Here is a 26,180-nt window from a genome sequence, read left to right on the forward strand (position 1 = left end):
CTGCATCCTCTAGACCAGGTCACCATTCAGTGGGGTGGCAGTGACCCCATATCAAAAGATCCTGCATGCTACAAAGCCCACCTGTGACCCACAGCCTGAATGCAATCCACCCCAATCAATGGTCAGAGTTACATGAGAATCCCAGGCACCGGCTGACTCTTGTGTCCCTTTTGCTCCATCAAGCCATCTCCTGAAGGTGCGTTCCTCCCACCTCCTCCACCCATAAGGCTGCATGAAAGACAAAACACCCAGGGTGAAGAGCCTGGCCTTCACTGCGGGTCTCGTGTACCCCAGCTCACCTGCACCAGGTTGCCACAGTTGCCCTTGGTGTTGTTGATCTGGAAGGAGATGAAATCCTCCCCTTCGATGCCAGGGCAGTGGCGGTCGTTGACCCGCACGCCCTCGCGCTCAAAGCCAAGCTGGAACAGCTTGCACTTTGAGATGGACACCTCCATTTGGGCGGCTTTGCAGGTCACCTCCGCATCAATGATGTCATGGGTGGCTAGAAGAGAAGAGGAGACAGCTTCAGATCACTACAAATGACACCGCAGACCCAGGCCACTGGCCTGGCTGTCCCTCATCCCCACCATCAGAAACAGGCTGGGATCATCTCCTGCAGCACATCTTGTTCATACAACCATCCCTGCTGCTCAAAGTGCTCCCAAACCAGAGATACCCGTAACGTGCACTCCATAAAACCTGCTCCCCGTTCCCATCATGAAATGTTCATGGTTGCAATACCCCATCTTAGCAGAGGTCCCATCCCTCAGCTCCTCCTTTCCTGGAGCTCCAGTGGTCCAACAACCTAACATGTGCCCAGAACACTTGATGTCAACCCTGCAGGACTCACTGTTCCCATAGGGCGGGGGCTCGATGCAGCCGCACAGCTCCCCTCCGTTGTCCAGCTCGCAGCTGCGGTTGGGGCAGTCAGCACCCACGCAGGGATCTTCCACCACTCCTGCTAAAGAGCACAAGACAAGAGCACAAACACAACCTCAGACTGCAGGATGGACACCTCCAACCCTCATGGGCCACCTCTGCCCCACCATCTCCTGCTGGTCGAGTTCCCTGCAGGATGTGGCTTCTTTCAACCCAGATGTCCCCCAGCTCTCTTACAGCAATTCTCCTTCTCGATCCACTCCGTGCCCAGGATGCCGAAGGTGCGGCAAGCCTCTCCGTAAGCAGCCAGCGAGCCACACAGCTGGATCTTCTTGTGGTTGTAGCAGCCATCCAGAAAGCAGGACTCGTAAAAGGGCAGGGGGTCCAGGAGGCCATAGCAGGGCTGGAAGAAGCCTTTCATGTCTGTCAGCTTCAGGCAGTAGCTGTCGCTCTGCAGCTCCTGGATCTGGACATTGTCGCAGGAGGCGGCGTACTGCGAGTACTGCAGCTCGTTGCAGCTGTGGGCACCGCACACATCACGGGGGCTCCCGCGGCAGCCTGCCCCGCTCCCCGCGCCCAGCTGGGAAGGGCCGTCTGATCGCTCACCTCTTCTGCATGCCGTTGGTCTTCCAGCTCTGCGCCAGCACCACGCTGCTCATCGCCGGCTTCCCCCGCAGCGTCGCGTAGTCGTCCGTCCGGTCGCCGTTGAAGTTGCCGCAGAGGCCACACACCTTGTTCTGCAGCCGCTCGCCGATGGTGATCTTGATGACATTGAAGCCGTTGTAGCGGATCTGGATGTCAGGGCTGGAGTCGATGACCAGGAAGCCCTCCTGGCTGAAGATCTTCGTCGAAAGCCCCGTGACAAAGGGGATGCTCACGAGGCTGCCATTCACCTGGCATGGGAGAGGACATAAGGGTGACATCCTTTCCATCCCCTCTGCCTATCAAGGGGAGTGTGAGGCATGAAGTCCCAGTCATGAAGACCTTGCCCTTGGCAGAGGCTGCATATCCACCTCCTTCTAACTACCTAAAACTACCTACAACTACCTAAAAGGAAGTTGTGGAGAGGAGGGAGCTGGGCTCTTCTCCCAAGTGACAGGGGACAGGACGAGAGGGAATGGCCTCAAGCTCCACCAGGGGTGGTTTAGGCTGGACATTAGGAAAAAAATTTTCACAGAAAGAGTCATTGGGCACTGGAACAGGCTGCTCAGGGAGGGGGTTGAATCACCTTCCCTGGAGGTGTTTAAGGGACAGGTGAACGAGGCACTGAGGGACATGGTTTGGTATTTGATAGGAATGGTTGGACTCGATGATCCGATGGGTCTTTTCCAACCTGGTGCTTCTATGATTCTGTGATTCCTTCTGGCCAATGGGTCACTGAGCATATTGCCTCTCTTAAATGCCCGCATGAGGCTGCACTGCAAAGAGAGTTTTCTGGGACCCTCACCAAGGCCATGGTGTAGCCCCACAGACCATTACTCTCCACTCAGGAACCAATCCCCTGCCACCCAGCACAAGGCTTTGCTCCTGAGGTGGAGGACATCCTGACAAGACCTTACCTTGACTGTATTCCTGTCACTGATGAGGATCTGCTCCTCGTTGATGTAGAAGTACACAGGGGAGATGATGGTGAGGTTGGGCGAGGACCACTTGTCAAAGTTGATGATGAGCTGGAAGGAGAAGTCGGGCAGCTTCTGGCAGATGGTGGAGAGGACGAAGGCGCAGTTGGCGGGGAAGCGGAGGAAGGCTCCGTCGAAGGTGCGGAAGACACCACCTCCTGCTGCCAGGCAGAAGGAGCTCCTGGTGCTGAAGCAGCCACGGACGCCATTGCGCAGGGCGCACTCCTCATCCGACTTGCAGTGACGAGGGTCGCACTGAATGAGGTTGCGCCGGAAGCAGCGGCACCGGCGAGTGCAGTCCCCGTTCCAGAAGAGCTGCTTGGGCTGAAAAAGAGACCCATCACTGGCCAGCAGGGCTGGACACCCCTGCCAAATCCTCTGTGGACGCTTGGGCCAAGGTTTACACCCCTCTGCCACAAAGCAAGCAAGAGTGGACAGCAAGGACAGAAGAAAAGGTGCAAAGAACATGCTGGTAGCTTGCACCTACCTTGCAACATCGCTTGCACATTTCCACTAACACCATAACCCCCCTCATCTCTGACCTCATTGCTCTCTACAACTACCTGAGAGGAGGTTGTGGAGAGGAGGGAGCTGGGCTCTTCTCCCAAGTGACAGGGGACAGGACTAGAGGGAATGGCCTCAAGCTCTGCCACGGGAGGTTCAGGCTTGACATTAGGAAAAAAATTTTTCCCAGAAAGGGTCATTGGGCACTGGCAGAGGCTGCCCAGGGAGGGGGTTGAGTCACCTTCCCTGGAGGTGCTTAAGGGACGGGTGGACGAGGTGCTGAGGGACATGGTTTAGTGATTAATGGGAATAGTTGGACTCAATGATCCGATGGGTCTTTTCCAACCTGGTGATTCTGTGATTCTATGAAAGCCCCAGGAGAAGGATGCAAGTGGCGTACCTCGTAGTATTTGCCATCGGAGTAGCAGCCGCAGTTGTGGGGAAGGATGCAGCTCTTGCCATTGAGGACATACCCGGGATCACACTGGCAGCCCTCCACGCAGTAGTGGCTGCAGTCACTCTTCAGCCGGATGGCAGCACACCGGGGCTGGCACAGGGACACGCAGCTCTCGTAGTGGCTGTTGGGGGGACAGCTGACGGCTGCGATGTCACCAGAGGACAAAATGGATACAGATTAGCTCCCCGGACAAAACCAGCCTGGAAGCCAGCCACATGAGGGGCTGTAATCCCCACCGCTGGTGTTCCTGGGCAGATCAATCCCCTTTCAGGCACCATATGGAGCCTCCACACTCTCCACGTGGGGAATGTATATCAAGGGACTTGTTTTCACTGGTCCATCAGAGCGTGAAGTCTTTCCCTTGTGCCTCACCAGCTCACTAGGGACCATGTCTGACCTGGTGTGTGAGATGTCAGTGGGTGGCCTCGCTGCCCCTGCCCCATGAGAGTGATGCCTTCTGAGCCAGGAGTTTGCTCGTTAGAAGGAAAAAACCACATAAATTTAATTTTCAGTCTTGTTAGCGGGGGCAATTACTTCCCATCTGATTTGCCAGCTAGATCATCTGCCAGAGAGGATCACAGCCCTCATCCTCACGAGTCTAATTCAACATTGCTCCATAATCTTATTGACAAGAGCAAGCGGCTTCATTAGAGCAAACACGTACTCCTGGCTTTGAAGCTGCCTGATACAACTTCTGCTTAGCAACGGAGGGATGAACGTAAGGCTTCCCCCTTTCCATCCTGGTTCCCGCTATAGCACATGCTCTTTGTAACAACTCCAGAAGTGCTCCAGGCTTAATTCCACACCCCCACCCCACACAGCGAGTGCAGGAGGGACCAGCTCTCAAGCTTCCTCCTCCCTGGTCTGCATGCAGGTTGGTTTGGTGCCTGCTGTGGTGACCGTGTGCACACGTACGGCTCTGCTTTAGCTCACTGCTTGGTCAACTAACCCCTTATCCTACAGGGAAGGAGGGAATCCTTGGGGTCATCCCCAGACCATGGGGACCCAAGGGAGGCGGCTGGTGCCTCATGTGGTGTCATCTCCGTAAGGAGTGAGCTTGGACAAAGGCTATGGCTATGAGAGATGGCTCCAGGAAGCACCTCTAGGTCTGAAGGCAGTGGAGCACTTACAGCATGAGGTGAAGTTCCTCCAGCCGGTAATGGCGATGCCCTGAGTTTGACACGTGCTGGCATAATTCTGCAGCCAGCTGCAGGCCGTCTGCATGGCTCCCCCATCAACGCAGGTGTCGAAGAGGCAGTTCTTGTAGAAGAAGCCAGGGCTGATCTTGCTGTGGCACTTGGCAAAGACACCGCTTTGGCTTGGGATGAGGCTGCAGAGCTGCTGCGGTTTCCAGAAGCCTTCCACTTTGCCGCAGGCGGGGCAGCGGTCCCCACAGCCCACACGGCAGAACGCATCCCGCTTCGCCCAGCTCTGGACAAAGTCGGCAACGCTGGCAGCCGGCACGCCCCCTGCGGTGGTTAGGTCATCCTCAGGGTTACCATTGTAGCGTCCGCAGAGGCCGTAGGTCAAGTTCTGGAAGCTGCGTGGGATAGTGATGGAGAGGAAGGTCTTCCAGTCGTACACCACCTTCAGCCCAAAGTCGGTCTCAACCACAATGTGAAAGCCAAAGGCAAAGATGTTCACTTTGCCTTGGCCCAGCTTCAGGGGCAGGTAGAGTCGCTCATTGTTGATCTGAGGAGAGGGAAACAAGACACATCTTGGGTGGGAATGATCACAGAATCATAGAATCACCAAGTTGGAAGAGACCCACTGGATCATCGAGTCCAACCATTCCTATCAAACACTAAACCATGTCCCTCAGCACCTCATCCACCCGTCCCTTAAACCCCTCCAGGGAAGGTGACTCAACCCCCTCCCTGGGCAGCCTGTTCCAGTGCCCAGTGACCCTTTCTGTGAAAAATTTTTTCCTAATGTTCAGCCTAAACCTCCCCTGTGGAGCTTGAGGCCATTCCCTCTCGGTAAGAGCTGCCGTGGGATGAGATGAAGGAGGGCAGCTTGGTGCTCCCAAAGCAAGGTTTCTGCTGTCCTCATCTCTACATTCAAACCAGAGCAGCCAAAATGGAAGAGCCCTCTGCAAACTGTGCATGGCAGCACCCTATGGACGAGCCCTTCCCCTGGAACACCTTGTGACCAGTGACCTCATACCTAGGAAACCTCCCCACAGTTTGGGAGCCACAACAGGGAGGAACAACCTCTTCCCTCGTGGCCCTGCACTCACCAGCACGGTGTATTTGTAGGCACGGTGGATGACTATGTTATAATTGAAGACCTCCACTTCGACTTGCTTCACCCACAGGGCCAGCGAGGTGTCTCGATCCTCGTTCTTGGCTGTGACAGTGAACGCTGGGAAAGTGTCCGAGCGCTCTGCCCTCGGCAGAGCAATCGTGGTGCACAGGACCAACCCACAGCTGCTCTGGTAGTCGAAAGAATAGCCGTCAAAAGTCAGGTAGTGTCCGTAGCCAGAGACGATGCAGGAGGCATCAGTGCGGACGTGGCAGTAGTAGAGGCCGTTCTCCTCCAGGCAGTATTCGTCGTCCTTGCAGGAGACGTTCTCGCAGTACACGCTGTTGTCGGAGCCGTTGCAGTAGCAGAGGAAGTGGCAGGAAATGTCCATCCAGAAGGTCTGGTTGGTGGCCAGCTGGCGCCCCTCGAAATTGCAGCCGCACTCACCACGGGGAACACAGCGGGTGCCGCGGAGGGCGAAGCCCTCGTCACACTGGCAGCCCTCCGTGCAGGTGTCCGTGCAGATGGGTCCTGTGGCCAGGGTCTCGCAGGTCTCTACGCAGCTCATGCACTCCTCAAAATGACTGTTCTCCGGGCAGGCGAGGGCTGTGGGGCCAACGAACGCAAAGCATGAGCTCCAGCAGCCCCAGAGCAGGCAAAAGGTGGGAATGGGGTGAAAAGCAACCAGTTTGGGGAGAAAAAAGCAGGAGAGGAAACAGTCACAGCACCCTGCTGGCCACCACCTCTTCCCATCCGCTTCACAACCCCTTCTCCTCTCCCACATCACTCTCCTCATATCCCACCACATGCTGAGGAACAGAAGACAGGAGGCCATGGCTCCTAAATGGACACCTCCCTCAAACCTCCAGGGGCTGCCTCCCCACCAGGGACTTCCACACTAGGGATTTTTCACATTCGCTTCTGAATTATGAATGCTTTTGCATCAACAGCAACTTTATAGCTACAGCTAAAAACAAGCGTTATTCGTATTCTCCTTTTGTGGTGGCGTACAGTGCTGTCAGACTCCATCTGCAGCTCTGGAATGCTCCTACACCGCATCATAAAACTGCTGATGCCTCCTGAAATGCCACCCTAAATTCACTTTGCTGGGAAATCTGTCTCTGCTGGCACAAGCACTGGTTAGAAACTGCTGTTGGGATGCAGGGTGGTGCTGCTTTGCCTTCAAACATTTTGTCCTGACTGCAATTCTCCTTTCTCTTGCATATGCAACATGGGAGAGGACTTTGTATGTGCTTCAAGGCAGAAAGCTCTACTGGGCAGAGCTCTTTGGACGTCAAAGCAAATCTTGGGTTCAATAGCAAGGAAGAGAGTAGGAAAATTGCCTAAATTGCCAGAATTTAGGCACCTCTGCCCCACCCCTTCGTATGACCCTTTCTGTGAAAAATTTTTTCCTAATGTCCAGCCTGAACCTCTCCTGGCAGAGCTTGAGGCCATTCCCTCTCGTCCTGTCCCCTGTCCCTTGGGAGAAGAGCCCAGCTCCCTCCTCTCCACAACCTCCTTTCAGGGAGTTGGAGAGAGCAATGAGGTCTCCCCTCAGCCTCCTCTTCTCCAGGCTAAACACCCCCAGCTCTCTCAGCCGTTCCTCATAAGGACTGAACACAGGATTCGAGGAGCGGTCTCACCAGTGCCGAGTCCAGAGGGAGAAGAACCTCCCTGGACCTGCTGGCCACACCATTTCTGATCCAAGCCAAGATGCCATTGGCCTTCTTGGCCACCTGGGCACACCGGTGGCTCATGTTCAGTCAGCTTCCAGCTAAGCCACAGAGGAGAACTCTATGGGTAAGAGCTACCACTGGAGATGAGAAGGGAAAGAGAGGACATACTTTCTGGCATCCTGTAAGACAAGTGGCTCTGTACACCCACAAGCTCCCAACAGAAACACTGTCTGAGGTCAACAGAGTCTCCCCATTCTCCCAGCCTGGGTACTTAAAAGCTTTGCTGGACTCACGGCAAAAACTGTGGCTCCTCCACTGGCCAACGTCCACCTCTGCATTCTTGCAGGAGCTGGCATAGCGTGCAACCGAGTCGCAAAGCTCTGACTGGTTGCCCCCGCTCTGGCACAGACGGAAGAGGCACGTCCTGTAGTAAGCTGAGACGTTGACCACGCTATGGCATTCCAAGAAGGAGCTGTTGCTGGGGTCGTTAATGATGCCGCAGTTGGAGCGGCTCCTGTAGGACTTGAGCAGCTCTGAGTCATTGTTGCAAGCCTTGAGGAGGTCCCCGCATTCCCCATTGCAGATCTCATCAAATGTGGTCCAGCTCTCCAGAAAGAGCTCCAGGTTGTCCGTGTACTTGCCCTTGGGCAGGCAGAATTCATCACTGGCGTTGCCGTTGAAGAAGCCGCACAGGCCCCCAGTGCAGTTGAAGTAGGTGGTGGAGAGGTGGATCTCCAGGAGGCCTGAATCATAGTAGCCGATAGCCAGGAGCCCCTCTGACTCCACCATGGTGCCGTTACTGCTGCGAAAGATTTCCAGGCGGCCAGAACGGTGGAAATAGGGCAGCTCCACATCGTAACCGTTCACCTACAAGTAACAAGCAGATCAAGATGCTTCAGGGAGTGCAACACAACTTCACTTCACTGTGGCTTCACTGTGCTGGGTGCACTAAATGCTTCCTGACCCAGACCCCACCTCCAAAAGCTTGGAGCCTCCTTTGAGTTGGGGGGATACAGCTGTGACCTTGCATTTTGCCTCTACAAAGAGAGAATGATTTTCCAGGGAAAAAAAGTTGCAGGAGACAACTGCCATGTCAGGAAGGTCTCCAGAGCTGACTTGGTGAACGAACAGGAATAACAGCGCTGTGACAACTTCTCAAGAACCTAAAGGGAAGGGCCATGCTGGCCCATGTGGGCTTCCTCCATGTGCCACCACAGTGCTTGAGTCCCTGGCCTGGGGACCACGGACCTGTGAGCCCTTCTCCAAAGGGCCATTGGATCACAGTGTGAGCCCCCACCTCCTGCCCCACCGTGGGCCACCCTGCCAGCAGCACCTTTACCTTGATCTCCGACAGGCTGGCACCTCCGATCTTCACCTCTTGGCCAACCACCTGGATCCGCACAACACGTGGCCCGTTGGGAGCGAATCCGGGCTTCTTCTGGCTGATGTCCACCTCGATGAAGTCTGATCTTTCCGGGCAGGTTTTGAGCAACGTGTAGGAGTGTTCCAGCGGGTAGGGAAAGGTGACACCATCAAACGTCTGCAGCACCTGGTTCTGCCCCACCAAACACAGGGTCTCCCGCTTGGGGTAGCAGCCCCGGTAGCCATTCTCAATGGTGCAGATGTCTCCTTCAGGGCAGGTGGTGTTAAAGCACCTGGCCTCCCCCCCATCCTCACACTGGCATTCCACCGTGCAGTCTGCTGCTGCCCAGAAAGACTCCCCGATGGCGTAGTACCGGCCGTCCACATCGCAGCCGCACTTCTGGATGGGGATGCAGCGGTCGGTGCTGAGGACGTAGCCCTCATCGCACTCGCAGCCCTCGGTGCACGGGGAGGTGCAGGCCAGTGGGGCGGTGAGGTCTGAACATGTGGCAGGGCAGCTGCTGGCGCACACGGAGTAGTGGCTGAACTCTGGGCACTGCACGGCCGTCGCTGTGGGCGCAGAGGGAAGATAAACGACAGGAGGACCATATTACTGCGTGGTTTGGGGCCAGTTACCTCTTTCCCATTGACCCACAACAGAGACAATGTGGAGTGAACCCCGCTGGATGGTAGAACTAGCCCTGCATTTTCCTCCCATGCCTCCCCAGACATTCTTCTCATGCTTCTCCAAAAGAACCCCAGGGCCCCTAAGCCGTCCACAGTTATTTAATGCTGCAGGCAAGGAGGATGGGCTGAGCAGCATGACACCAACCAGCCCCTGTCGCCACCAGCCCCCATCTTTCCTTATACAGCAGCAGAACATCGGTGAAGAAAAGCAGAGCTCCCACCTCAGCTGCGCTCACGCTTAAGCTGGTGCAAGGGTTTCATAGAATCATAGAATCACCAGGTTGGAAAAGACCCACCGGATCATCAGGTCCAACCATTCCTATCAATCACTAAACCATGCCCCTCCATGCCTCATCCACCCATCCCTTGAACCCCTCCAGGGAAGGTGACTCAACCCCCATCCCTGGGCAGCCTCTGCCAGTGCCTAATGACCCTTTCTGTGAAAATTTTTTTCCTAATGTCCAGGCTGAACCTCCCCTGGTGGAGCCAGTTTGATGCCACTGAGGGGAGGAACCAAGCAGCTCTTGCCCAACTCCCTCCCTTGGCTTTCTCCCCACCATCTCCCGCACTGCTGGACACACGGGCAGACCCCAGAAATTGTTGTCCTCCTCAAGACTGGAAACACACTTACCGCATCCCGTCTGGGTCCTCCAGTCTCCCACCGAGATGCCCAGGGACTGGCACACCGCGGCGTACGCCTGGATGGCTTGGCAGAGGCCAGTGCCGTTATCCCGTGCGCTGCAGAGGTCGTAGACACAGCTGTGGACGAAGGCGGTGGGGTCCACGATGGCGCTGCACTCCCACAGCGGCCCGCTGCTCTTGTTGATGAAACCACAGTATTCGGAGGTGAAGTAGAGGGACTCGGTGGTGGCATCGCAGAAGGTGCAGTTTTCCAAGCAGCCGGGTGAGCATTGCCGCTCGGGATGTGGAACCCGCCAGCTCTCACCCAGGTCGGGCACAGACACAGCCAACCTCCCGTCCGAGCGGAGAGTGTCGTCCTCGGGGTCTTTATTGTAATTCCCACACAACCCACACGTGGTGTTGATATACGAGCCCGGAACGGAGACAGAGGCGTAATGTTGTCCATCATAGGTCACCAGCAGCCCAAAGTCAGTCTCCAGGGCTGTGGACAAGCCACTTTGGTAGACTTTTATTGCACCCAGGTCCAGAGAGATAGGTAGGGACACCACCAAGTCATCCACCTGTGGGAACAACACCAGACAGCTAAGCCAACACATAGAATCATAGAATCACCAGGTTGGAAAAGACCCACCAGATCATCAAGTCCAACCATTCCCATCAATCACTAAACCATGTCCCTCAGCACCTCATCCACCCGTCCCCTAAACCCCTCCAGGGAAGGTGACTCAACCCCATCCCTGGGCAGCCTCTGCCAGTGCCCTACAACCCTTTCTGTGAAAATTTTTTTCCTAATGTCCAGCCTAAACCACCCCTGGTGGAGCTTGAGGCCATTCCCTCTCGTCCTGTCCCCTGTCACTTGGGAGAAGAGCCCAGCTCCCTCCTCTCCTCAACCTCCTTTCAGGTAGTTGGAGAGAGCAATGAGGTCTCCCCTCAGCCTCCTCTTCTCCAGGCTAAACACCCCCAGCTCTCTCAGCTGCTCCTCTTGTTTTCCAGCCCCTTCACCAGCTTCACTGCTCTTCTCTGGACTCGCTCCAGAGCCTCAACATCCTTCTTGTGGTGAGGGGCCCAGAACTGAACAACGGATTCGAGGAGCGGTCTCACCAGTGCCGAGTCCAGAGGGAGAAGAACCTCCCTGGACCTGCTGGCCACGCTGTTTCTGATCCAAGCCAAGATGCCATTGGCCTTCTTGGCCCCCTGGGCACACTGCTGGCTCATGTTCAGTCACTGTCAACCAACACCCCCAGGTCCTTCTCCTCCAGGCAGTTTTCCAGCCAGACTTCTCCTAGTCTGTAGCTGCTCAGGGTTGTTGAGTCCAAAGTGCAGGACCCAGCATTTGGCCTTGTTAAACATCATGCCGTTGGTCTCAGCCCAGCGGTCCAGCCTGTTCAGATCCCTTTGGAGCCTCCTGACCCTCCCGCAGATCCACATTTCCACCCAGCTTAGTGTCATCCACAAACTTGCTAAGGGTGCACTCGATGCCTTCATCCAGGTCATTGATAAAGACATTGACACAGCAGAGCCCTCATGCTGGAGCACAGGAGCTGTATGGCCCCGTTACCAGGTCTTCAGGTTAGGAACGTGCACAGGAAAGCCATCAGTATGCCACCAGCATTTGCCACTATGCCTGTGACCCCGTGCCCATTCCCCAAGGGGTGTGTGGGTCCCAGAAGTGCCGTCCCACACTCCCCAGGCTGGCATCACCAACTTGTTGATGCCTCAGAGGAGGCAACCTGACAAGTTCTCCCCTTTCAGTGGGGCTCTTACCTTTGCTTTCCCAAAGCTGCCTTTGGGGAGGACAATCTTGTGCGAGTAGACCTCCACAAAAATATCCCTCAGCCAGGAGACGGAAGAGCCGCCTCGGTTCTCATTCTTGGCCTCCACGTTGAAGTAGGGCAGCTGGGTGTCTGGCCAGCACTGCCTGGTGAGGAGGTAGGAGCAGGAACCCTGGAAGTGAAAGAGGAAGCCGTCGAAGGTGTGGTAATGTGGATCTCCGAACACCACGCAGGTGCTGCTCTCCACCGGCACGCACTGGAAGAACTTGGTCTTCTGCTCGCACGCTTCAAAGGGGCCACAAGCCATCTCTTGGCAGAAGATCTCGTTGTTGAAGTCCAGGCAGCGGCACTTGGTGGTGCAGTTGGCATTGTCCCAGAAGATCTCCCCTTGACGAAGAAACTGTCCTAGAAAGAGAGAAAGGGGGGAAACCCACGCTACATCACTTCTCTAAAAAGAGAAGCATGATCTAACTGCACCACAATGGTCCTTGGAGGGGACTTGTCATCAAGACTGCCACTAAAGTGTCCTGCTACTGGGCTTCTCAGCTGCTTTCCTTGTTCAGACTCCCAGCAAGAGCTGCAATTGCAGGCTTCATTTTCAATGTATGGTGCCTCCCCTTCAAGTCCTACTTGTGCTGCATGTCCATGAGCTCATGTCAACACTGTCATGAATCCACGGTTGGTGCCACACCACACAGACTGGCTAACTGGAAGGCTATTCCTTCCGTTTTGGCCACCCACCACCCTCATTCTGCTTCAGTGTCATAGGACTGTTCATGTGATTTTCTCAAAGGCAAATTCCACTGGTAAAGCTTCAGGAGGCCATTTCTAGCGTTGTCGCTCTACTTGCACTGTCCTTCAGCTTTGTCACCATCTCCATAATTCCTCCATTGTCATGATTTTGTCAGTCAAAGAGCGACCCAGAGGCAATTCATTCCCATTTAAAAAGCACTCGTAGTAGTTATGAAACCAAAGAGCTGTTGAGAAGTAACTTCCACACCATACATCAGCGGTGACGGGAAACCATGAGTGATTACACAGCAGTAGACTGAGCAGACTTGTTAAACGGCGGTACTATAAAGGGAGGCAGGTTTGTCTGGTGAGAGACGTGAGAGGCAGAGAGAAAGACGAGAGAACAAGGGTGGCAACTACCCCTGAGAGTTTCCCTCTCCTCCATATGGCCGTCTTTCACACTTCTCACACTCGTGGCTTCTGCCGTGCGCGCTGCCTGGATTTACCTCTCCTAAACTTTTTGTTCTCTTCCCCACCTCCTACAAAAAAAGCTATTTTTTGCCTCCCTGTGGCACCCAGCACCTCCTCTTAGCAAGATCCACACCAAATGGCTTGGTGCAGGGCATTTGGCTAGAGTGTCGCTAGGCACGGCAGCCCCCTCACCTCCCTTGCCTTGTGCTGCATCTCCTTATGTGGTTGGCAACTGGTTGTCCACTGTGAGATGCAAGTCCCGAGGTGGGATCTACCCACGCTGCTCTTAGAATCATAGAATCATAGAATAAGCAGGTTGGAAGAGACCAACCGGATCATCGAGTCCAACCATTCCTATCAGACACTAAACCACGTCCCTCAGCACCTCGTCCACCCGTCCCTTAAACCCCTCCAGGGAAGGTGACTCAACCACCTCCCTGTCACCTGCAAAGCCAAGACTGGCTTTCAGCTGCCTTTCTTCCTGGGCTCAGCGGCTGGAAGGGGCTGGAATGTTGGACCTGAAACCTCTGCTGGAGCAAGAGCCTCAAGGTCTCACAGGCTTTCTTTCCTATGGTCCTAAATTAAGACATAAAGAAGCTGCATGTGTCAGAGTGGTGACATCCCAAGTGTTCATCGGCTGGAACACCACATGTCTGAGGACAGGCTGAGAGAGTGGGGTTGTTCAGCCTGGAGAAGAGAAGGCTCCAAGGAGACCTTAGAGCAGTTTCCAGGACTGAAAGGGGCTCCAGGAAAGCTGGGGAGGGGCTCTGGATCAGGGAGGGCAGGCATAGGATGAGGCGAAACTGTTTTAAGCTGCAAGAGGGGAGATTTAGATGAGGTCTTAGGAAAAAATGTTTTCCTGTGGGGGTGGGGAGGCCCTGGCCCAGGTTGCCCAGAGCAGTGGTGGCTGCCCCATCCCTGGAGGGGTTCAAGGCCAGGCTGGATGGGGCTTGGAGCCCCTGATCCAGTGGGAGGTGTCCCTGCCCATGGCAGGGGTGGAACTGGATGGGGTTTAAGGTCCCTTCCAACCCAAACCATTCTATGATTCTAGGAAATTACAATTCTTTCTTGCTGGAAAGACTCTTGGAGCACAGTGGACCCTCCTGACAGTTTTATTTGTCAAATGGCAATGCAATAATTTCTCTACAGCAGAGAATCTGTGCACTTGCTGTGTGCATATATATCCCCTTTATATCCCGATGCTGTCAGTGATACGCACACAGACAATGTAACTGGTGCAGGGACAGGGCGTTTGCCCTGCCTGGAAAACCTGCTATTCCTCCTGCAGAAACAAGTGAAATGGAACCACAGCATCATTTTTCCTATTCTGGGCGCAAAGGAAAACTGCTGTCCCTGGTCTTTCTCATTGATACCATCATTGCCACAGAAAAGAACGGCTCGTTGGATTCTGATCCTGCAACACACTTGAGATCCATCAGCCCATGATTTTGGGTTGGGGTTCTGCTTCTGGGAAGAAAAAAAGCTGCATCTGGCCAGCCGTGAGCGTGCCAACATCCCTCTGGAGAGGCCACATCGGCCAAGACAAAGGCCAAACAAAGGGCTGATGATGGTTCCTTCCCATAAAACAATGAGGTTGCTCTCCTGCTGAACAAGACATGCCCATGCTGACAGCAAGGACCAAGCTCCTTGCTATGGGCAGACTGACAATTATCCCTAGAGGGTGAGTGATGACTTTGCTCTGCATGCAGCAACTCGAAGATGTGCATGGACCCCAACCCTGCTCGCATGTTTCTGTTCCAGCAGCTGCAGTTGGTGCTTTGGGAAAAACACCAGTCACACAGCAGCCCAGCAGTCAGGCACCTCTCCACCAGCATCCGTTGGTGTTACCTTTTGCTACGCTGCACCCTGACCAGTGAAACCCAGCACTGCAGCTTCCCCCTTACCTCTCAGGCTGCAGCCGTTGGCTGGATCTATTTCTCTGCCATCTATTTTGAAAGCCCAGCGCCCAGGGATGTTAACGTTGGTCGTTTCTTCAATATTGACTATGTCTGGGGTTCTAGAGCCTGGGATGCTAAAGAAGTTGGTGAAGTTTCCACCGTTGAAGCCAGCCTGAAACAGACCATGCAAAATTCATCACACACCTTTGTTAGGGAAAGCGGTGCTGCCTGTCTGCACTTCTTTGCCTCCCACAAGAACTCCTGAGCCTATCTTCTTTACTTTAAAGTGCCTTTTCAGATAGTTTGGATGTGAGTGCAGAGCTCAACAGGTACTACAAGCAGTATATTTACTCTAGGTGTGTATTGAGAGGCTGAGATAAAGTGAGGAAGCAGCAGATGGAGGCTCCTCTTAGGCAGGGAACCCCACCTCCCTCCAAGAGATGGATTGACACCAAATTTTGAAGCAGGTGTCCCACTGTGCCCAGCAGTGGGCTTGCAAGGGCAGTGCCGGGGAGGCTGATGGACCCAGTGGCATATGCAAGCACGGGTGAGTTGGGAAAGCTTCATGCAGCCATCCAAGACCTCGACGGAGATGGAGATATGGGAGCAGGAGCCTCACCTGGGCCATCACCCCGCCGAGACCAGTCAGGGGGTCCCCTCCGCTGGCTGTGCCCGTGGTCCAGCTGATTTCACGGTAGTTAAATAGGGCAAAAGATGACACTCCATCTGTGATCAGGACAGCTTGGAAAGTGTTTACCTGTTGAAAACCATGAGCACATTCATGCAATGAGACCTCTTTTCTCACACTGCTTACCTGCCCTTCTGCCACCTTCATCTCTGGCTCGGACAAGACAGAAGAGCCTCGTTGAAGTCAAATGAGATCTGAAATACTCTCACCCTCCATCAGCTCCCATCCCACCACTGACCCACACCTGGGAGGACAGCAGGACCTTCTCCAATCCAATTTAAGGCCAATAGATGGCAGCACGAGAATAAGCCCAGGAGGAAAAAGCAGTCAGCAGGATTTGGATTGTTATGACTTGTTATCTTCCATTAGCCTATCTTAGCTTTATTTCCTCACCGCATTATCTTACCTTCTGCATTCATATCCTACAATACCATTAACAGAGGATTACATCCAAAACAACCATGTATACGATGCGCTTTGCTTGGCTGCCAAATCACCTCGCTACCTGCTCAATCCACTGCTCACATTTCTTCCTTTCCCTTGAAATGACTCTGCATTTCCAGCCTCCCCAGACTCCAGATGTGTCCATACGACTGCCATGCTGAGTCCCACACGAGGAGGGCACACTGCCAGCCGGAGAGAGTGGCATAGCCTGAGCTCTTCCCTCTTCTGGTTGCATAGAAGGAAAGAAAAGGCCTCCCTCCTTGAAATACCCCTCCATCCATGCAGATCCAGTGGTGGAAGTCATCACTGGTGAGACACTGGAGCAGGTTTCCCAGAAAAGTCGTGGTTGCCCCATCCCTGGAGGTGTTCAAGACTGGGCTGGATGGGGCTTGGAGCCCCTGATCCAGTGGGAGGTGTCCCTGCCCATGGCAGGAGGGTTTGAATTGGATGAGATTTAAGGTCTCTTCCACCTCAGACCATTCTATGATTCTATGATAAAAATAACTTCTCTCAGCATTATGCGTTTTCCTGTCCTTCCCATCCCTGCCCGTCCTAAACAACACTGTGCTGGGACCGTGCCGCGGTAAATGACTGCTCCTCCTGCCCTGGAGAGAGCAGGATTTCACAGAGGAAAGTGTAGGCTGCCCCTCTTTTAATCATTCAAGATCAATCCGAGGATCCCAGCTACCTTGGCTATGTGAACTGTGAAAGCAACGACAGCCAGAGAAACAATTATCAGGTGAAAAAGGAAACGAAACCACATTATCAAATCATCTCATGCTAGGGAAGCACTAGGTCGTATCCTGCCAGCCAAAGCTGAACTGCTCCATGTTAACAAAGGTCCCACGTGCTGAAAGGGTCATCGGGCACTGGAATGGGCTGCCCAAGGAGTCACCTTCCCTGGAGGGGTTTAAGGGATGGGTGGACAAGGTGCTGAGGGACATGGTTTAGTGATTGATAGGAATGGTTGGACTCGATGATCTGGTGGGTCTCTTCCAACCTGGTGATTCTATGATTCTATCAGAGCACTGAAGGGCTGGGGATCACTTTGCATCACTCCACACTCCCTTACATCGAACCCTCCAGTTTGAATATTGGTAAGCAGAAACTCCTGAAGACTGAGGAGGGGACCCCACAGTTGCAGTCACTACTTTCATGCCACAAGGGACGTCATTTCCAAGGCATGTTAGGCTCCTGCCATGAGAAATCTTGGAAACAGAGGCAAAGCAGCCTGTACGAGCTGTCAGGGAGATGTGAAACGTGGGCAGAGCTGCCTCACAGCAGCTGCAAATGGCACAGTTCAAACCAGGGCAAGTGGGAGAGCAGGTGAACAGAAGCCATCATTTCTATTCCTGCCTCCTTTCCTTGGGATTCTGCCTCCTGTGACCAGTTTTCCCCTCACCTCCTCAGCACCTTTGCCTGCCTTTGTCAAGTCTTTTCTCCACCACAGTAAGGTCATAGAATCATGAAATGGTTTGTGTTGAAAGGGACCTTAAAGCCCATCCAGTCCCACCCCTGCCATGGGCAGGGACACGTCCCACTGGATCAGGGGCTCCAAGCCCCATCCAACCTGGCCTTGAACACCTCCAGGGATGGGGCAGCCACCACTGCTCTGGGCAACCTGGGCCAGGGCCTCCCCACCCTCACAGGAAAACATTTCTCCCTAAGATCTCATCTCAATCTCCCCTCTTGCAGCTTAAAATTGTTTTCCCTCACCCTCTTCCCTGCCCTCCCTGATCAAGAGCCCCTCCCCAGCTTTCCTGGAGCCCCTTTCAGTACTGGAAGCTGCTCTAATGTCTCCCTGTAGTCTTCTCTTCTCCAGGCTGAACAACTGGAGAAGAGACAGCTCTCTCAACCTGTCCTCATATGGGAGGTTCTCCAGCCCTCAGATAATCTCTGGACTCAGTCTAATAAATCCATGTCCATCCTTAGCTGAGGACTCCAGAACCGAAAGCCACAGCTCAGAAGCCACTAACACACAGAAGTACAATTGTTGTGATGGTGTAAACAAGGGTTCTCCGATGGAGCAACAAACCCTGCTCTGGTCAGGAGCCCATCTGGAGTTGACAAGAGCTGACCTGGTACCAGAAGATTTCAGGTCTCCTCATTAGGAGCCCTTGTGGAACAGCAAACACATCCCTGTTTGTGGTCAGGGCCAAAGCCGCATCGAGCGCTCTGGCCATGTAACGAGGCTCTTGGAAATCAAACCCATCTGCTCGGCCATCATTAAGAGACTGTAACCGCAGCGTCCCCAAGGCCACATTCACAAAATTGTTTCCTGCAGCTTTTCTGCATTGCGATGAATTCCCTGCTTAAGTTGCATCATGCTATTCCGCATGCCAACCCGACGCCCTGGCCGCTATTGAACGGGAAGGCTGCTCTATAACAAAATAAATTGCATTGTGTTGCAAATGTAATTCTTCAGGCAATACACGAATCTCTGTATTGCTTGCTGTCTGCAAATATATATATATGTTGGTTGGTTTTTTTTCTGCAAGCACTGCCAGGACTGGCAAAAAAAATATGCGTTAAATCCCGAGCCTTTCTAACAAATGGAAAAGAGCTGAACTGTTTATCAGAGCCAGCTCCTTGAGACAGAAGAAGCTGGCTTTTGGCACTCACAGCAGACAGGCTAAGCCTGAAGAACCCTTTCCCCACACAACAGTAGGGATATCACTTGCTGTCTGCACCCCAAGCTTCTGCAACATGCCCTGAAAACCATTGCATCCCCATCCTCTGAGATACACCTCACACATTCTGGGAATAGAACAGAGCTACCAAGGCTGAGTTGCTGGATGATTCTGGTCCATCTGGATCAGTTTCCCCATGCAGACAGGGCAGTTGTCATCACAAAAATGCTGTCAGAATCCCCTTTGGTTTTCCCCTTCCTATCTCAGAGCAGCCATTCAATCCTTTCCTCCAAGATGCCCTCACTGCTGTCTTTGATTAGTGATGGGAAGAGAGTGTTTCAGCCTCTGCTGCAGAAAAAGCCATCACAATTTGAAAGGAAAAGGTCCTTTTTTTTTGCCAAATAAATTCAAATTAAAGCTCCCGTTTTCTCTTTCCTCTCTCCAGCTCCTCAGAGGGTGGTTTAGGCTGGACATCAGAACAAAATTTTTCACGGAAAGGGTCATAGGGCACTGGAACAGGCTGCCCAGGGAGGGGGTTGAGTCGCCTTCCCTGGAGGGGTTTAAGGGACGGGTGGATGAGGTGCTGAGGGACATGGTTTAGTGATTGATGGGAATGGTTGGACTCGATGATCCAATGGGTCTTTTCCAACCTGGTGATTCTATGATTCTCTCTTCAGAGTTGGATGTGGGACCAGTTTATCATGGAATGGTTTGGGGTATGAAGGAACCTTAAAGCCCATCATGGGCAGGGACACCTCCTGCTGGATCAGGGTGCTCGGCTGCCCTCCTGTCCCACTTCAGGACAGGGTGTGAATGCATGAATGTTTTAGTCTTCCTCTCTGCTCCATCCCTGGGCACCGCTCACCACGTCGCAGCCTTGGGAGGAGCCTGCTCTCTGCCCACACACATAGATGCCGTGTGCACAGCGAGGCTGCTTTCCACACCAAGCCGGCTGCTACTGGGTGCTTCTGGATCACACCCAACATTACTGCCATGATAGCATGAATTCAAACTCCTTAAATTCACAACACAGGAGTTGGTGGGAGCCTCAAGAGGTTTATATCCCAAGGCCAGGTTGGATGGGGCGTTGAGCAGCCTGATCTAGTGGGAGGTGTCCCTGCCCATTGCAGCAGGGTTGGAACTAGATGATCTTTAAGGTCTCTTCCAATTAAAACTATTCTATGATTCAATATCACAGTAGAACTACAGTTCAATGCTAAAACGTCAGCCCCTTTGTAAAGGCCTTTTTTCCGCAGTGCTTGGAAGGCACAAGGAGCTCTGTTTTATCGCTGTGGAAGCACGGGTAAGGTGGAGGTCACATATCCCAGTATGAAGGAAAAATGAAACCTATATTTGTATCTAACGAAAAACAACCACACCGCGATCGTTAGAGACTCCTAACTGGTGTCAGAGCCTTGTTCAGGTGCGCTGCCTACAAACACTGAAGTTGGTGATGCTTTCTCTAGAGATCCAAGGGCAGGGAGCGAGAGGCTCATATGGGCTGTCATGAGAGAGAGAAAAAGGACTGTGATGCCCAAAATGGAATTGAGGAATACAAAGTGGGTTACTCACGTTTACACACAAAGACCACGTAGAGATCATAGAATCACCAGGTTGGAAGAGACCCATCAGATCATCGAGTCCAACCATTCCCATCCAACACTAAACCATGTCCCTCAGCACCTCATCCACCCGTCCCTTAAACCCCTCCAGGGAAGGTGACTCAACCCCCTCCCTGGGCAGCCTCTGCCAGTGCCCAATGACCCTTTCCGTGAAAAATTTTTTCCTAATGTTCAGCCTGAACTTCCTCTGGCAGAGCTTGAGGCCATTCCCTCTCATCCTGTCCCCTGTCACTTGGGAGAAGAGGCCAGATATATCTATACACACTGACAATACTCAACCATCAAACACCACCCATCAAGAACTACAGTTGATCGCTCTTACTGGAGTTGTGCTGCTTCCTCCATAGAAAGTGACTTCTTCCCAGGTGACAATGAAGATCCAGGTGGCAGAGAAAGCGGACATGTCTTTGAAGTGCTTGCGGATATCTTTGGAGGCTCTCCTCAGCAGCTCGGGGTCCGTGCTCTCCCTGTAGTAGACTTCTCCCCGGATGCCGTTGTGCACGTCTGCCCAGAAGGGTGCGACGAAGGCCCGTCCGTCTGTCAAGGGGAAGGCTTCTGGCGTGAACTGGCTGACAAGTGCGTTGAAGGAAATCACACCGTTGTTGTTGACCTACACAAAGGAACATGCTTGCGTTTGAACAAGGCTTTGCAGGGAGCGGAAAGCTGCTGGTTTGTCGGAAATGGGGGGTGTGTGTGTGATTTTTGTCATAAGGTGGCTTATAGAATCATTGAATCATAGAATCACCAGGTTGGAAGAGACCCATCATCAAGTCCAGCCATTCCTATCAAACACTAAACCATGTCCCTCAGCACCTCGTCCACCCATTCCTTAAACCCCTCCAGGGAAGGTGACTCAACCCCCTCCCTGGGAAGTCTGTTCCAGTGCCCAATGACCCTTTCCGTGAAAAATTTTTTCCTAATGTTCAGCCTGAACCTCCCCTGGTGGAGCTTGAGGCCATTCCCTCTCATCCTTTCCCCTGTCACTTGGGAGAAGAGCCCAGCTCCCTCCTTTCCACAACCTCCTTTCAGGGAGTTGTAGAAAGCAATGAGGTCTCCCCTCAGCCTCCTCTTCTCCAGGCAAGTAATGACACCTGGTGAGACAGCCTCACCATTTAGACAGAGATTCAACTTCATCATGGTTTAATGATTGATAGGAATGGTTGGACTCGTTGATCCAGTGGGTCTTTTCCAACCTAGTGATTCTGTGATCCCCCTGGTGGTGGCCAAAAGGCTGAGTGTAGGATGTCCGAGGCAGGATAAAAGTACTGAGAGGGGCTCCAGGAAAGCTGGGGAGGGGCTCTGTATCAGGGAGGGCAGTGTTAGGATGAGGGAAAACAATTTTAAGCTGAAAGAGGGGAGATTTGGATGAGATCTTAGGAAGAAATGTTTTGCTATGAGGGTGGGGAGGCCCTGGCCCAGGTGGCCCAGGTTGCCCAGAGCAGGGGTGGCTGCCCCATCCCTGGAGGGGTTCAAGGCCAGGTTGGATGGGGCTTGGAGCCCCTGATCCAGTGGGAGGTGTCCCTGCCCTTGGCAGGGGGTGGGACTGAATGGGCTTTGAGGTCCCTTCCTACCATTCTATGACTCCTGGTTTCCCAGTATTGCCATGTACAAATAGGAGCCAGGCAGGCAGGAGAACGAGGGAGTCTTCCCTCATCTTCTGAACCTGCTGGTCTGGCATGTTTATATCCCACTTCGAGCCTGGATGCGCCTGGGATCTGGCATACGGTCACACTAATTAGCCTGCCTAAAGCTCTGGTTTGGTGCTCTCTGGTGAGCCCTGTCTCAGCCCCACCTGGAGGAGCCACTGTCCCCTTCAACAGGATCTCGCGGTGCCACCACCTGAGAACAGCCACAGCCTGTCCTTGTCTCGGGCACCTACATACGGGTCCACATCACTACCTATATTTTTTTGTCTCCGTGGGTCTCTGCATGTTCTTGTTTCTTGTCATGTAACAGGAATAATGTTCCCTGTGTCAAGGCCTTCGCTTTACTGTACCATTTAATCACCTACGAAGAAAATTTATTGCCTTTTATATTCCTTCCCCCATGAACATTAGCCCATTAAATATACCTTTGACTTTCTTAATCATAAAACCTATCAGTTCATGAAATCTAAGAACTTGTCAGGTAGGCGCTAATAAATCTTCCAATTCCTGACAATAGAGAGAGTGCGTTTAAAATGCAGCCGCTAATGGCAAGGAAAAGAGTAAAGGCAAGGTCTGCTTCTCCACTTACGTAAATGCTTCTGTACGGGGCTCCAAAAAAGATGAATGGGACAGAGATCTTGATCTCAGGAGAGCTTCCATCATCGACTTTGGGCGTCTTCGTGTCGTTCTGCCAGAACGGATACAGACTTGCCATGGCGTGAGCTGGAAGAAGAAGGAGAAGAGAGTCCCTAAAGCAATGTCAGGGCTGGGTCTGACTTCAGAGAGGCCACGTCAGGGTCTCCAGGGTTGCCTGTCCCCAAAAGTTGACCTCCTTGCCCTCACCTCCTTCCTCGACGTGGATGCAATGGGGGTGCTGAAAGCCTGCTGGCCACCAGCCTGACCTAAGCCACACGAGACTTTGGGATAGAGGTGAAACTGTGCATGTGAGGTGACAACTACCCAAACCAGGACTTGGCTACGATGCCTGCATGGCAGAGCCCTCCCTGCCAGACCCCTGAGTGCTCCTGGCACGGGGTCACAGCCCAAGGCGTCACAACTGCTTCGACCCTTGCTGGCAAAATCAGGTTTGTTCTTTATTGTCCGTAATTGTCTCCTAAAATTACTTCAGAAGATGGTTTTGGCGTGTTTCAGTACAAGCCCAGTGCTTTCTACCAGACTAAAATCCATCAGCGTGGGTCGCAAGCGGGTACTTCTGGCCCTAGGGTGCACGTCCTTTCCCTTTCCAGCCCCTGCCAGATCTCGGCTGTCAAATCCCCCCCTGTGCCTTGCACTCAGCTACGTCTGTGGTTCCTCACGGCAATTCTGCTGCATTTTCCTCCCCCTCTTCCCTTTTTGATGTAGAAAAGCAGTGCCCCGTCCCCACGACATTAAATCTTGGCTGACATGGGCTCTGAACAATCCTGGCTCTGTTCGCTTGGATTCAGGACACGCTTTTATTTCCTATAAGCCTTACCCTGTGCTCTTCAGGTTCTTCCAGGCAAGGACAGCGTGCTCTGCATCCCACCAGTACAGGTGCAGGAGGGGTTCTTGGTGTTGCCTGACCTGGGGGATGCTCTCTCCTAGCATCCTGAGGATGATCCTTGCTCAAAACTGCCTGGGAGCAAGGAATAGTTGCATTCCGACCCTTCTTCACAGGCTTAACTGGTTTAGTTTGGGGAAAAGGAGACAAAAGGGAGCCTGGCTTAACCTGTTTAACCCAGGATCCTGATTCTCTAAGGCTCACCAGACATAAAATGAGGTGGCGTGTGACGCAGTCCGAGCTGCAAGGCTGGTTTCACACATACATCCAACAGGCTGCAGTAAAACTCGTGGCTGCCAGGCAGTTAAAGAAGTCGTTTCACAGCTGTTACGCACCTGACAAGTTATTTCAGCTGTGGCACAGCTACAAGACACGGATTTTACTTCTGCTTTAAACAGGAAACCATTGTGTGCATCACCACATCCAGCCCAGCAGCCCCACTCATCACCAGTTTTGCCCCAGTGGCATTTCCTGTGAGTGAACTGGCAGCCGCGTTTATCATAGAATCATTAAGGTTGGAAAAGACCTCTAAGATCATCCAGTCCAACCATCAGGTGAACACCAGTGTGCCTACATAGAATCATAGAATCACCAGGTTGGAAAAGACCCACCAGATCATCGAGTCCAACCATTCCCACCAATCACTAAACCATGGCCCTCAGCACCTCGTCCACCCGTCCCTTAAGCACCTCCAGGGAAGGTGACTCAACCCCCTCCCTGTTCCAGTGCCCAATGACCCTTTAGGTGAAATTTTTTTCCTAATGTTCAGCCTAAACCTCCCCTGGTGGAGCTTGAGGCCATTCCCTCTCGTCCTGTCCTCTGTCACTTGGGAGAAGAGCCCAGCTCCCTCCTCTCCACAACCTCCTTTCAGGGAGTTGGAGAGAGCAATGAGGTCTCCCCTCAGCCTCCTCTTCTCCAGGCTAAACACCCCCAGCTCTCTCAGCCGTTCCTCATAAGGCCTGTTCTCCAGCCCCCTCACCAGCTTCGTTGCTCTTCTCTGGACTCGCTCCAGTGCCTCAACATCCTTCATTTCCAGATTTCCTGCCTCCCCAGCTCTGGGTTCCCTTGCTAGAGGTCCTCAAGTTGGTCCCACATCCCAGTACCAGCCATGCAGCGCACATCAGCCACATCACTGCCGAACGACAGAGGTTTTTCCTGCCCGTACCAGCTCTGCTTGCCCTTCTACAAGTTGAAACTTGACAAAGATTAATTACTCCAGAAGACCAGTGAGCCGCTCCTGTGTTTTCAACATTATAGAAAACCACAGCGTGGAAGAGATTGTCGGCTGCTGGTTGGTCTCACCTCCTGCCCAAAGCAGGGCTGACCCTACGGTTAGAGCAGGTTGCTCAGGGCCTCATCCAGCCCAGGTGGGAGCACTCTAGAAACCCCAAGATCCCTCTCAGACCCCAGGATCCCTCTAGGGACCACCAAGACTGCTCTTGGACCCTCAGAACCCCTTTAGGGAACACCAAAATCCCTCTAGAGCCACTCAGGACCCGTCTAGAAACCTCAGGACCCCTACAGGGACATCCAGTACCCCTCTAGGACCCCCAGGACACCTCTAGGGACCCCTAGGACACCTCTAGGGACCCCCCAGACCCCTCTGGAGCCCACCAGGATGCCTCTAGGATCTCTCAGGACACCTCTAGGGACACCCAGGACCCCTCTAGGATCTCCCAGGACACCTTTAAGGATGCCCATGTCACCTCTACCATGGGCTGCAGCCCTCTGACCCCACCAGAGGCGTCTCTGCTGTCAGATGAGCTCCGCGAGCACCCAGGGAAACCTCACTGCCCACAAACTGTGACATTTTGCTACTGCTCAGCCACTTTGCCCTTTCCTGGACGCAGGTTATTCGCTCTGCTCAGCAGCCCCAGCACCAGCAATACTTCAAACTCCTATTTCCTAGCGACCAGCCAGACCCACGCAACCTCTGGAATGCCCCGTGTGCACACACAGGGCAGTATAGATGATAAATACACACACATACGTTAAATGCTCACCGAGCTCAACAACTTCTGTGGCCTCGATCTCCTGCTGGCTTTGTCAGCTCCCTATTCATCCAGCTCCTCGTTCAATGTAAACCATCACTGCTTCGTTGCCCTCAATGAAGCGAGGGCCATTTGTGGAGGCTGCTGATCCATCTCTGGTGACATGAGCTCTCACTCATGTCACCAGCCCCTGTACCCATCCATGGAGGCACACAAACCTCCTGCTTAGCACCCACCCTTAAAATCTTCAGTCCCTCCCTCTCCATGGGGAACATCGAGTTCATCCTGGTGCATGTCCCTGCTCCAGCCAAGGGCTGGGTGGATTTTCCAAGCCCTCCAAGCTTTTGGGTTCTCCAGAAAGTCCAAAGCATCCGCTTTCCCAGCACAACCGATGAGCATTGCCCTCCCGGCACCCAAGAGGGAGACACTCACCTTGCTGCTGCGCAGTTAGCACCAAAAGGGTCACCCAGGTTCCGAGAAACGATCGCTTGTTCATCCTGCAGGAAGGAAAAAACCTTGGATACACATCACATCGGTAGGAAAACGCATCCTCGAGCAAAACTCACGGTTGCTTCCCAAAGTTGTCCAACTGCTGCAGACACAGGGATGTTTCCGAGGTGGAGGTCCCTCACCTGCTTACTCAAGTGATGTAATGAGACTTCCCTGGTGATAACGG

At 53.3% G+C, this 26,180-nt stretch overlaps 1 protein-coding gene across 5 annotated transcripts in view; it reads right to left on the bottom strand.

Annotated features, from left to right (window-relative positions):
• TECTA (tectorin alpha) overlaps positions 1-26,180 on the bottom strand; it is a 32,618-nt gene that overhangs the window by 4,220 nt on the left and 2,218 nt on the right. For 2 of the 5 annotated variants that reach the window (XR_011339106.1, XM_069876455.1), the window contains exons 2-18: positions 25,937-26,001; positions 22,563-22,696; positions 20,650-20,937; positions 15,563-15,700; positions 14,950-15,115; positions 11,835-12,247; positions 10,060-10,630; positions 8,719-9,311; positions 7,673-8,246; positions 5,699-6,309; positions 4,590-5,151; positions 3,403-3,602; positions 2,439-2,822; positions 1,486-1,772; positions 1,117-1,397; positions 851-961; positions 300-502 (exon numbers count right to left, since the gene is read on the bottom strand). Coding sequence is in view for 1 of the 5 variants with exons in the window: in XM_069876455.1 (XP_069732556.1) it covers positions 300-502; positions 851-961; positions 1,117-1,397; positions 1,486-1,772; positions 2,439-2,822; positions 3,403-3,602; positions 4,590-5,151; positions 5,699-6,309; positions 7,673-8,246; positions 8,719-9,311; positions 10,060-10,630; positions 11,835-12,247; positions 14,950-15,115; positions 15,563-15,700; positions 20,650-20,937; positions 22,563-22,696; positions 25,937-26,000 (5,580 nt within the window). In the remaining 4 variants the exon portion in view is untranslated. Of the gene's footprint in view, positions 1-299; positions 503-850; positions 962-1,116; positions 1,398-1,485; positions 1,773-2,438; positions 2,823-3,402; positions 3,603-4,589; positions 5,152-5,698; positions 6,310-7,672; positions 8,247-8,718; positions 9,312-10,059; positions 10,631-11,834; positions 12,248-14,949; positions 15,116-15,562; positions 15,701-20,649; positions 20,938-22,562; positions 22,697-25,936; positions 26,002-26,180 lie in introns of those variants that run through there. The other 3 variants (XR_011339109.1, XR_011339108.1, XR_011339107.1) reach the window with 3 other exon arrangements.

Source organism: Phaenicophaeus curvirostris, chromosome 25 (assembly GCF_032191515.1).
Source record: "Phaenicophaeus curvirostris isolate KB17595 chromosome 25, BPBGC_Pcur_1.0, whole genome shotgun sequence".
NCBI classification, from domain to species: Eukaryota; Metazoa; Chordata; class Aves; order Cuculiformes; family Cuculidae; genus Phaenicophaeus; species Phaenicophaeus curvirostris.